Raw genomic sequence first — 11,975 nt, forward strand, 5'->3', positions numbered from 1 at the left:
TCCACATGGTATTGCACTCCTGCCCAAGATCCACTCCATGCTTTCCTTCTTGCCGTGCTTCTCAACTTTGCTCAAAGTCGCAGGACTCAGCTAGTGGAGGGGCGGCCAGTGGGAGGATTGAGTGGGAAATCAGCGCGGAGTTCCGGGGGCAGGGTCTGCAGGGGACCCCAAGGGAGGGGGAAGGTGGGCACAGGCTCCCGACCTCTTATCACCCCTCATCTGGATTCCCCTCCTCTTCAGGATGGAGCGGGCCTCAGGGGACCGAGGGAGGGACCTGCGGGGACAGCCGGGGCCCTGGGCTCTTCGACTGGGCCTACTGCTGAGTGGTGAGAGGGCCTGAAAAGGCCTGGGGTTTGTGGGATGTGATGGTGGGCCCTGGGGGAGCCAGCCCTGGGGCTACTGGGTGGGAGCGCAGCAGAACTGACTGACCCACTGTTCCCAGTGCTGGCCACCGCCCTGGCCCAGGCCCTCGTCCCAGATGTGCCAGCCTGTTCGAGGGGAAGCTGCTACCCTGCCACAGGTGACCTGCTAGTGGGCCGTGCTGACAGACTGACTGCCTCCTCCACCTGTGGCTTGCATGGCCCCCAACCCTACTGCATTGTTAGTCACCTGCAGGTGAGGCTGGGTGGGATGAGGGTCTTGGGGCGGGGGTGCTGGCACTGCCTGAGACACTGACCCTGACCTTGACTCTGACCCAACCCAGGATGAGAAGAAGTGCTTCCTGTGTGACTCCCGGCGCCCCTTCTCTGCTAGAGACAACCCAAACAGCCATCGCATCCAGAATGTAGTTACCAGCTTTGCACCACAGCGCCGGACAGCCTGGTGGCAGTCAGAGAATGGTGAGGTCATGGGCGGGGCATGGGGTGAGCAGGGTTGCCCACCTGTAGTCTCAAGTCCCTGACCTCCAACTCCTGCCCCAGGTGTCCCCGTGGTCACCATCCAGCTGGACTTGGAGGCTGAGTTTCATTTCACGCACCTCATTATGACCTTCAAGGTGCCCGCATGTCTGGGAGCCTGCTTGAATCACCCTGCTTGGCTCCCCATTGCCCCTGAACAGAGTCCCAGCTCCTTAGCCCAGCCCCACTGAGCTCATATGTTGTGTTCTGCATGGGAAGTTCCTTCATCTCCCACACCTTCTGTTGCCTTCTGCCTCCAGGCCTTTCCCATGCTGCCCCAACCTGAGGCTGGATTACATGCTGCCTCCCTGGGCCCTATGACCCTGAGCCTTCCCCCAAGCAGTGGCTACCCTCCCTGATTATTGCTTGGCTTCTAGCGGTCACCCCCACCTGCCCGTGAGCTGCTTAGGGGCAAGCCCCCGCTGGGAGCAGGGCTCTCTTGATGAGCCTGGGCTGGACTTGAGTCCTGATACTCACTGATCAGCCATGCACCCCACCCAGACATTTCGTCCTGCTGCCATGCTGGTGGAGCGCTCAGCTGACTTTGGACGCACCTGGCATGTCTACCGATATTTTTCCTATGACTGTGGGGCTGACTTTCCAGGAGTCCCACTGGCCCCCCCACGGCACTGGGATGACATAGTCTGTGAGTCCCGCTACTCAGAGATTGAGCCATCTACTGAAGGCGAGGTGAGAGCTGGGATATGACATGGGGCAGGAAGATGGGGGATGATGGGCCTGAAGCAGGGCCCAGTGTCTCTAATGGCTCCATGTCCCTCTAGGTCATCTATCGTGTGCTGGATCCTGCCATCCCTATCCCAGACCCGTATAGCCCACGGATCCAGAGTGAGTGTTCCTCTCTTTGAGCCTGGCACAGTCCCAGCATCCAACTGCTATTTGGGACCTCAGTAGCTATTTTGGGTGCTTCTTAGGGCAGGTGCCAAGTCCAATTTAGCTCAGATAGCAGTAGACAGGAGGTCTCCCAAGGTGACCTGGCAGCTGTAACCCCTGAGTGGGCATGGGGCAACAAGATTCTTCCTGGCCAACTGGTTCCCTATCCTTCCCCCCCCGCCACACTTAGACCTGCTGAAGATCACCAACCTACGGGTGAACCTGACACGGCTGCACACACTGGGGGACAACCTGCTCGACCCACGGCGGGAGATCCGTGAGAAATACTATTACGCCCTCTACGAGCTGGTTGTGCGTGGCAACTGCTTCTGTTATGGACATGCCTCGCAGTGTGCACCCGCCCCAGGAGCACCAGCCCATGCTGAGGGCATGGTGAGGGACTTCAGCTGGCTGGAATAGGGCTGGGGGCAATGACAGGCCTGGCTGGACAGTGCTGACCATTTGCCTGCCCGCCTCCTAGGTTCATGGGGCCTGCGTCTGCAAACACAACACTCGTGGCCTCAACTGTGAGCAGTGTCAGGATTTCTATCATGACTTGCCCTGGCGTCCAGCTGAGGATGGCCACAGTCATGCCTGCAGGAGTAAGTGAGATCCTGGCCCCTCTATCTCCAGAACGCTGTGGCCTGGCTGTGCCGTGGGTAGAACTTAGAGCTGGGTGGTCAAGCGTCTAACACCCAGGCTATGTCTGAAGGGTATCCAGGCCTTGATGCTCCTAGGGACTCCCTTAACTCTCTTCCAGTCCACTCTGGGCAGGGGCTCAGTGTGATGCTGAAACCTTTAAGTACCTGAGCCCCCCACCCACAAATTCTGGCCTATGGCAGGGACCTGCTGTGTCAGTGGGACCCCGGAACCCCTTATCCTCAGGACGTGGTCCCTCAACTGGCCTTTGTCCTGCCTTTCCCTTCCCCAAGAGTGTGAGTGCCATGGGCACGCCCACAGCTGCCACTTTGACATGGCCGTATACCTGGCGTCTGGCAACGTGAGTGGAGGCGTGTGTGATGGATGTCAGCACAATACAGCTGGGCGCCACTGTGAGCTCTGCCGACCCTTCTTCTACCGTGACCCAAGCAAGGACCTGCGGGACCCAGCTGTGTGCCGCTGTGAGGCTGGGGTTGGGCATGGGAGAGGGAAGGCTGAGTCTGGGGTAGGAACTAGGAAGCCAGACTGCTGTCCAGGTTGCAGGGGCTTGTAGTGGTGGTGGGGGGTGGAGGGTGGAGCCAGGCTGGGAATCCAGTGTCAGGGAGGCTTGGGAGATGGGTGGTGCTGGGCTAGTTGGGATAAGGGTGATCCTACATCTCTTTTTGCCCTCAGCCTGTGACTGTGACCCCATGGGTTCCCAAGACGGTGGTCGCTGTGATCCCCATGATGATCCTGCTATGGGGCTGGTTTCGGGCCAGTGTCGCTGCAAAGAACATGTGGTGGGCTCTCGCTGCCAGCAATGCCGTGATGGCTTCTTTGGGCTCAGTGCCAGCGACCCTGCAGGCTGCCGGAGTATGTGCTTCTTGCCCTAGCTCCTGTACTGCCCTTAACCCTTGACTTCTTACTTTTGACCCAGTTCAACAGCAGCACAGCCACAGCTCCCCAGAGTGTGATGGGTCTCCTTCCCCGCAGGGTGTCAGTGTGATGCACGGGGCACAGTGCCTGGGGTCACTTCCTGTGACCCCAACAGTGGAACCTGTTTCTGCAAGCGTCTAGTGACTGGACGTGGCTGTAACCGCTGCCTGGTATGACTGGAGGGGCTTGGGGTTCTGGGGTCCTGCACTTATCCTCAGAGCACAGGGCGAGAGGGTGGTGTCTGTGTCCCACTGGGTGGGTGCTGAGACCTTAGGGTCCATTCCTGGCTGAGAGGCGTCAGGTCTGGGAGGTGAAGGGTGGGAGCCATGGTCTAGGGACTGTGTGTTCACCAAGGGGTGGTAGAGGCTGAGAGCTGTCATTGGATTCCTGGATGGGTGGCGAAGGGGTCTGTTTCTAGCCCCCAGCATCCTCCTCTCCCCTAGCCTGGTCACTGGGGCCTGAGCCATGATCTGCTTGGCTGCCGTCCGTGTGATTGCGACGTGGGTGGTGCCTTGGATCCCCAGTGAGTGCTGTATAAGGGGTCCCAGGAGGGGTGGGAAAAGATCCTGGGCAGGATAAAGGGCCCTTCTTGAGTAACTCTGGGCTTCCCAGGTGCAATGAGGCCACAGGTCAGTGCCGCTGTCGCCAGCACATGGTGGGGCGACGCTGTGAGCAGGTGCAGCCTGGCTACTTCCGGCCCTTCCTGGACCACCTAACTTGGGAGGCAGAGGACACCCAAGGGCAGGTTAGGAGGCCACGTTGGGGGGCAGGGCTTGGGTTGGAGAGGTGGCGTTATGGGTGGTACTTTGTCTGGGCTGAGTGTCCAGCCTTGGACAGGGCCTCAGTTGAAGAGCTGTGTGTGAGGACAGGCTGTGGCCGAAGAGATGATTCTTACCTGAGCACCCACACTGAGCTGCGCCCCTCACAGATGGTCGACGTGGTGGAGCGCTTGGCGACCCCTAGTGGGACTCCATCCTGGACAGGCCGGGGCTTTGTTAGGCTGCAGGAAGGTCAGATGCTGGAGTTCCTGGTCGCCTCTGTGCCGAGAGCCATGGACTACGACCTGCTGCTGCGCTTGGAGCCCCAGGTCAGACCCTCTGAAACCTGACCTTAGCCAAACCTCCGGGTCTGGTAGCATTTCCTTCATCATCCCCTTCCCCCAGGTCCCTGAGCAATGGGCAGAGATGGAAGTGACCGTGCAGCGCCCAGGGCCTGTGTCTGCCCACAGCCTGTGTGGGCATGTGCTGCCCAAGGATGACCACATCCCAGGGACTCTGCGACCAGAAACCCGGTGAGGGTACTAATGGTAGCATTTGTTACAGTGGAGGGTTGTGGGCCAGCCATAATTCCCTGAAGGGCACTTGGAAGACACTGCTGCTCATTCATCTGTCCCTTGCTTCAAGTGTTTTCTCCTGAGTGCTGTCTGCCAGGCGCTGTTAGGAATGGCACAGGTCAGAAGAAGGAGTAGAACAAGGCCTACTCTCTTAGGGGTCTAAGTTCCAGAGGCCTGTGGCTGGAATTAATGGGAAGCCATTCAGTGTCACTATAGGGAATGCCCACAGGGGAAGGGAAGGCATCAGAGCCTTCTGAGCAGGGATGTGACTGGTCTGATGATTGTTTTCTTACATTTTGGGTTGTATTTGTTTCATGTACCTTTTTTATCACCTTTTTTCACATTTTATTATGTAGGTATTCAAACAATACACAGAAGTGGAGAGAACAGCATGTAATGGACTGTATCCATTGTAGACATTTTTTCAATTGCGATTTAACAAAGATCCGTCTACTTGCTGAATGGAAAATAGACTTAAAGGTGGAGGTTGTTCAGTTAGCTGAGTGACAGTGGGTTGGCCAGAGGTTTAGTGGCAATTGTGGCAAGGTGAAGGTTCCATAGGGTTCCAGCGGCAGAGCTGATGGCTTAGACATGTAGGCAAGGGAGAGAAAGTGGAAAGATGACTCTAGCATTTTGGTCTTGTTCATCTGGGTGAGGATTGGGCCCTTTACTGAATAGAGACATAGGGAGAAGCAGTTCCGAGGTACTTAGGGATGGAGGAAAAGTCCAGTGGGTGGTTGGATTTCTGTGTCTGGAATTACTGGGAGGCTCAAGTTGGAGATATAAATTTGGGACTTGTCACTAAAGGGATAGGTCTAAATGAAATGACCAGAGAAAGGAAGGAGGACCAGAACCAAGCTTTGGGGTGTTTGAGGCCAGTAGAGAAGGAGGAGCTGGGAGTGGGGGAAAATCAGGAGTGTGGACAGGATTCCAGAAGGGGAGAGAAGGGTATGTCAGGAAGAAGGATGCCCTGCTTTCACATGTCGCTAAATGCTGGAGGAGATGGGAACAGAGAAGAGGATGCTGGGTTTGGCCTCATGGAGGTCGATGGTGAGCTTGGTACAGGCTGTCCCCCTGGCATGTTGGCATAGAAACTCCATTGGCATGGGAGGCTAGAGTGGAGGCAGTGACCACAGTCGAGTTTTAGGAATCTCTTGGGAAGGAAAGAAAAGACAAGGTAACAGCTAAGGGAGACTCAGGGATTGAGGGAAGATGTTTTCAAGGGGGATAAAAGAACCCTAGCATGGGTTTGCAGGAAGATGAGAATGACCTAGGAAAGGCAAGGCCAGGAGGCAGAGGGGGGATGATGTAGTGTTGATGAAGAGAAGCAGAGGTTGGAGGTCAAGGTTGGAGGAAGGACGAGGAGGCCATTAAATAAAAATTAGCAGGTATTTGTGCTGGGAAAATGCTGTGTGGGTGGCAGGGTTGTAGGGAGTGTTTTCAGAGATGGGTCTGCACAGGCGTAGGACTCTGGCGAGGCATGTTTGTGGGAATCTCCTGTATGGATTCTCTGTCAGTCTGTCCAGCTGTCTGTCTGTATGACCCAGCCCTACCTGATGTCTTTCTTGGCCAGTGAGTTGATTGCTGGTGTGCGGGTTGGGGAGGCCTAGGCTGATGGGAATAGGGACCCTGGGTGAACCCCATACCTGTCTTTTTCTCCCCTTAGGTATATGGTGTTTCCCAGACCTGTCTGCCTTGAGCCTGGCATGTCTTACAAAGTACATCTGAAGCTGGTGCGAACAGGGGGAAGCACCCAGATGGATGCTCCCTACTCTGGACCCAGCCTGCTCATTGACTCGGTGAATAGCCCCTTTCCCCGCGCTGATCAAGAAGTCAGGGTCTGTGGGATGGGACCTGTAGCAGCGCTGGACAGGAGGGGCCCATGATGGAAGAGGCAGGCCCAGGGGGGTGCTCATTGCTCTGGCAGTGCCAATAGGGTCCTGGGTCTGGGCCTCACTCTTCCTTGCTCATCGCTTCAGCTGGTGCTGCTGCCCCGTGTCCTGGTGCTAGAGATGTTTAGTGGGGGGGACGCCGAGGCTCTGGAGCGCCGTGCCACCTTTGAACGCTACCGCTGCCATGAGGAGGGGCTGGTGCCCAGTAAGACCCCTCCCTCTGAGGCCTGCGCCCCCCTCCTCATCAGCCTGTCCGCCGTCCTCTACAACGGTGCCTTGCGTGAGTGTCTGTGCTGTGGGCTGGTGGGGCAGAGGTGTGGGGCCCCAGCCTGACTTGGCCCTCTCCCCCTGCCCCACAGCCTGTCAGTGTGACCCTCAGGGCTCCCTAAGTTCTGAGTGTGATCCCCATGGCGGCCAGTGCCTGTGTAAGCCTGCGGTGGTGGGGCGCCGCTGTGACGTCTGTGCCCCTGGCTTCTACGGCTTTGGCCCCACAGGCTGTCAAGGTACCTGCCTGCCTTTCTTCCCTCTTATTCTCTCTCCTCGCCACAACTGGCTTCCTCCCTCCCTCCGACCGTGCTTCTTTCTTTCTCTGACTCTGCCTTAGGCCCCACACTCCCAGCACTGGGGCACTGGAAGTTCTCTTTGATTTCTCGACTTTCCTACCCTAACCCCACCTAGATTCCCTCAGACCCCTTCCCTGGCTCAGCCTCTGCCTTGCCCCCAGCCTGCCAGTGCAGTTCCGAGGGGGCACTCAGTGGCCTGTGTGAAGGGACCAGTGGGCAATGCCCCTGCCGAACTGGGGCCTTCGGGCTTCGGTGCGATCGCTGCCAGCGTGGCCAGTGGGGATTTCCTAGCTGCCAGCCATGTGTCTGCAACGGGCACGCAGACGAGTGTGACACCCGCACGGGCACTTGCCTGGGCTGCCGTGATCACACCGGGGGTGAGCACTGTGAAAGGTGAGCCTGGAGCAACTAGGAGTGGGTGGGTGGGTGGGTGGGAAGGCAGCTCCGGGATCACATCTCTCTTCCTGTCACTCCCTGAAGGTGCATTGCTGGCTTCCATGGGGACCCACGGCTCCCATATGGGGGCCAGTGCCGGCCCTGTCCCTGCCCTGAAGGCCCTGGGAGCCGGCGGCACTTTGCTACTTCCTGCCATAGGGATGGGTACTCCCAGCAGATCGTGTGCCACTGTAGGGCGGGCTACACAGGTGAGTAGATAAGGTGCAGGTGTGGTGTCAGGGTGGGGCAGCCGAACTGAACGCTCATGCCTTCCCCAACTGTGGGCAGGGTCGCGGTGTGATGCTTGTGCCCCTGGGTACTTTGGGGACCCGTCAAGGCCGGGTGGCCAGTGCCAACCGTGTGAGTGCAGTGGGAACATTGACCCCACGGACCCTGATGCCTGTGACCCCCGCACGGGACAATGCCTGCGCTGCTTACACCACACGGAGGGGCCCCACTGTGCCCACTGCAAGCCTGGCTTCCATGGGCAGGCTGCCCGACAGAACTGTCACCGTGAGTGTGGGATTGGGAAGGGATTGGGGTGGGGGGGTCAGGGTCTGCTGTGCAGGCTCCCCTTGATTAATGTGCTTGACCGGCACAGGCTGCGTCTGCAACTTGCTGGGTACCGATCCCCGGCATTGCCCGTCCACTGACCGCTGCAACTGTGACCCAAGCAGTGGGCAGTGCCCATGCCTCCCCAATGTCCAGGGCCCTAGCTGTGACCGCTGTGCCCCCAACTTCTGGAACCTTACCAGCGGCCATGGCTGCCAGCCCTGTGCCTGCCACCCAAGCCGAGCCAGAGGCCCCACCTGCAATGAGGTATAGGACCCTGCTGTGGATCCCTGGGTGGGTGGGGCTAGCTGTCTGTCTCCAGTCTCAAGAGCTTAGCCTCTGATGGAGGCGCTGACCTCTGCCCTGTTCCCACTCTAGTTCACAGGGCAGTGCCACTGCCGTGCTGGCTTTGGTGGGCGAACTTGTTCTGAGTGCCAAGAGCTCCATTGGGGAGACCCTGGGTTGCAGTGCCGTGGTAAGCCAACAGGGCCAGGGTGGCTAGGGGGCTTCCCAGGATGCTCTACTGGCACCCTAACTCTGTGATCTGCCCTTTCCTGCAGTCTGTGACTGTGACCCTCGTGGAATAGACACACCTCAGTGTCACCGCTCCACAGGGCACTGCAGCTGCCGCCCAGGCGTGTCAGGCGTGCGCTGTGACCAGTGTGCCCGAGGCTTCTCAGGAGTCTTTCCTGCTTGCCACCCATGCCACGCATGCTTCGGGGATTGGGACCGAGTGGTCCAGGACTTGGCTGCCCGTACACGGCGCCTGGAACAGCGGGCACAGGAGCTGCAGCAGACGGGTGTGCTGGGCGCCTTTGAGAGCAGTTTCTGGCACATACAGGAGAAGCTGGGGACTGTGCAGGGGATTGTGGGTGCCCGCAACGCCTCAGCTGCCTCCACTGCACAGCTCATGGAGTCCACAGAGGAGCTGCGGTGCGGATGGGCCTGAGGATATGTGGAGGGATGGGGTAGAGACCCAATGGACCAGGGCCTAAGCTTCTCTAAACACCACCTCCATTGGCACAGGCGTGAAATTGGAGAGGCCACTGAGCACCTGACCCGGCTGGAGGCAGAACTGACAGATGTGCAGGATGAGAACTTCAACGCCAACCATGCACTGAGCAGTCTGGAGCGAGATGGGCTTGCACTTAATCTCACACTGCGGCAGCTGGATCAGCATCTAGACCTGCTCAAGCATTCAAACTTCCTGGGTGAGCTGTCGGCCAGCTTGGCAGGTGGACCAGGGTTGAGCGATCTTTTTTTTTTTTTTTTTGAGAGTGAGAGAGAGAGAAAGGGAAGGGGAGAGGGAGGAGGAGAGAGAGAGAAATCTTAAGCAGTTTCCACACCCAGCACAGAGCCCAACGTGGGGCTTGATCTCACGACCCTGAAATCATGACCTGAGCCAAAATCAAGAGTTGGATGCTTAACCCAGGCACCCCGGGTTAGGTGATCTTTAGCTGACTGCCAGCCTCTGCCCACTATAGGTGCCTATGACAGCATCCGCCACGCCCACAGTCTGTCTGCAGAGGCAGAACATCGTGCCAACGCATCGGCCTTGACAATGCCCAGCCCTGTGAGCAACTCAGCAGATACCCGGCACCGGACAGAGGAGCTAATGGCTGCCCAGAGGGAGGACTTCAACCGCAAACACATGGCCAACCAGAGGGCACTAGGCGAGCTCTCTGCCCGTACCCATTCCCTGAGCTTGACAGCCATAAATGAACTGGTAAGGCACAGTGTGGGGTGGGACTTGTGGCTGTGGCTGTTCCTTCTGCAGGGCCCTGACTTTTCTGTGCCTGGCAGGTGTGTGGACCCCCAGGGGATGCACCCTGTGCTACAAGCCCTTGTGGGGGTGCCGGCTGTCTGGACGAGGATGGGCAGCCCCGCTGTGGGGGCCTCGGCTGCAGTGGGGCAGTAGCCATGGCGGACCTGGCACTGGGCCGGGCCAGGCACACACAGGCAGAGTTGCAGCGGGCACTGGCAGAAGGTGGTGGCATCCTCAGCCAGGTGGCTGAGACGCGTCGGCAGGCAGGCGAGGCACAGCAGCGGGCCCAGGCAGCCCTGGACAAGGCTAATGCTTCCAGGGGACAGGTGGAGAAGGCCAACCAAGAACTTCGGGAACTTATCCAGAATGTGAAGGACTTCCTCAGCCGTGAGCCTCCCGTGTAGCCCAGGCCATGTGGTTGTTTTCCCTGTGTTTGTGTTCATACTTGTGTCTGTGGGTTCATACTTGGGTCAGGGCCTGCACTGGACCTGTGTTTATCACCCCATGTCTAGTCCCTCAACCTTTGCCTATGTGGTCCCAAAATCCATGACCCCAAGCCTGTGCCCACTTATAGTTCCATCACTGTGCCTATTAACAAACCCACATTCCATGTGTGGTCCCACACCCCAAGATTGTATCCGATGCCTGTGTTGGAGAATCTGTGTGCCTAAGGCCTTGCCTGTGTCCCCATAGAGGAGGGGGCTGATCCCGATAGCATTGAGATGGTGGCCACACGAGTGCTAGAGCTCTCCATCCCAGCATCACCTGAGCAGATTCAGCACCTGGCAGGCGCGATTGCGGAGAGAGTCCGGAGCCTGGCAGATGTGGACACAATCCTGGCCCGTACTGTGGGAGATGTGCGTCGGGCAGAGCAGCTACTACAAGATGCACGGCGGGCAAGGTCTGATCATGACCCTGGCCCCTATCCTTGACACCTGGTCCTGATACTTACAGGCCCTAATTCCCTCTCTTCCTCAGGAGCCGGGCTGAGGGTGAGAAACAGAAGGCAGAAATTGTACAGGCAGCACTGGAGGAAGCCCAGAGGGCACAGGGTGCTGCTCAGGGTGCCATTCAGGGGGCAGTAGTTGACACACAGGACACCGAGCGAACCCTGCACCAGGTGTGGTCTCCCTGGGACATCATGGGAAAAGATTATGGGCATGCACCCATAGACCTGTTTAACCCTGTGTCCACCTGTGACAGGTGCAGGAGAAGGTGGCAGGTGCGGAGCAGGCACTGAGCTCTGCAGGCGAGCGGGCTCAGGAGTTGGATGGTCTCCTGGAGGCTCTGAAATTGAAACGAGCAGGGAATAGCCTGGCAGCCTCTAGCGCTGAAGAAACAGCAGGCAATGCCCAGGGTCGTGCCCGGGAAGCTGAGCAGGTGCGTTGAGGCAGAGCCAGCTGGTGGGGGTTGGGCTAGAGGCTGGGCCTTCACTGTGCCACCACGCTGACTTTGCCGTCTCTATCTGCAGCTGCTGCAGGGCCCAGTAGGCGACCAGTACCAGACGGTGAAGGCTTTGGCTGAGCGCAAGGCCCAGGGTGTGCTGGCTGCGCAGGAGCGGGCAGAGCAGCTTCGGGATGAGGCTCGAGGCTTGTTGCAGGCTGCTCAGGACAAGCTGCAACGGTTGCAAGGTGAGGACTCGGGTGGGTGGAATGCCACAGGTGTGGGTCTGTGGGAGAAGGACCCTTCAGCTGAGACCTGACCCTTCTAGAGCTGGAGGGCACCTATGAGGAGAACGAACGGGCCCTGGAAGGCAAAGCCGCCCAGCTGGATGGGCTGGAGGCCAGGATGCGTAGTGTGCTTCAAGCTATCAACCTGCAGGTCCAGATCTACAACACTTGCCAGTGACCCCTGCAGGATTCCTACCCCAGCTCCCAGCCCCGCCCCCGTTACTGTCTTTGCATGGCGAAGTTCCCAGTCTGACCAGGCCCCCAATAAACCGCTGTGAATCCCCACTGTGTCGTCTGGACTCTGATTTGGGAAGGGGCGGGGTCTCTGGGCGGAACCTCAGGACGCCACCAGATGGGCCAGGGCGAAGCCAAGGCACCGGAGCCCCGCCTCCTCCGTCCGGGT

The 11,975-nt window shown here is 58.6% G+C and overlaps 1 protein-coding gene across 1 annotated transcript; it reads left to right on the forward strand.

The window, feature by feature from the left end:
* Positions 1-11,857, forward strand: LAMB2 (laminin subunit beta 2). Its single transcript, XM_047694179.1, has 33 exons — positions 1-153; positions 241-326; positions 443-615; positions 704-839; positions 921-994; positions 1,398-1,586; positions 1,679-1,742; positions 1,978-2,180; positions 2,269-2,389; positions 2,720-2,908; positions 3,120-3,299; positions 3,420-3,532; positions 3,806-3,885; positions 3,975-4,107; positions 4,291-4,449; positions 4,526-4,653; positions 6,362-6,494; positions 6,675-6,867; positions 6,947-7,090; positions 7,312-7,543; positions 7,631-7,794; positions 7,874-8,098; positions 8,187-8,404; positions 8,516-8,612; positions 8,698-9,070; positions 9,164-9,348; positions 9,622-9,863; positions 9,941-10,289; positions 10,596-10,803; positions 10,881-11,022; positions 11,106-11,282; positions 11,374-11,533; positions 11,614-11,857. Exons 2-33 carry the CDS (start codon positions 242-244, stop codon positions 11,748-11,750), a joined length of 5,406 nt encoding a protein of 1,801 aa, XP_047550135.1. The 5' UTR covers positions 1-153; position 241; the 3' UTR covers positions 11,751-11,857.
* Positions 11,858-11,975: the final 118 nt, after the last annotated feature.

The sequence above is a fragment of the Lutra lutra genome, chromosome 1 (assembly GCF_902655055.1).
Source record: "Lutra lutra chromosome 1, mLutLut1.2, whole genome shotgun sequence".
In the NCBI taxonomy this organism is placed as follows: Eukaryota; Metazoa; Chordata; class Mammalia; order Carnivora; family Mustelidae; genus Lutra; species Lutra lutra.

Bases quoted from the DNA above. Each gene is read 5' to 3' on its own strand.
- LAMB2 (XM_047694179.1), top strand. From the start codon at position 242: ATGGAGCGGGCCTCAGGGGACCGAGGGAGGGACCTGCGGGGACAGCCG. The intron at 1,743-1,977 runs GTGAGTGTTCCT...CGCCACACTTAG, and splicing joins GTATAGCCCACGGATCCAGA to ACCTGCTGAAGATCACCAAC. The intron at 10,290-10,595 runs GTGAGCCTCCCG...GTGTCCCCATAG, and splicing joins TGTGAAGGACTTCCTCAGCC to AGGAGGGGGCTGATCCCGAT.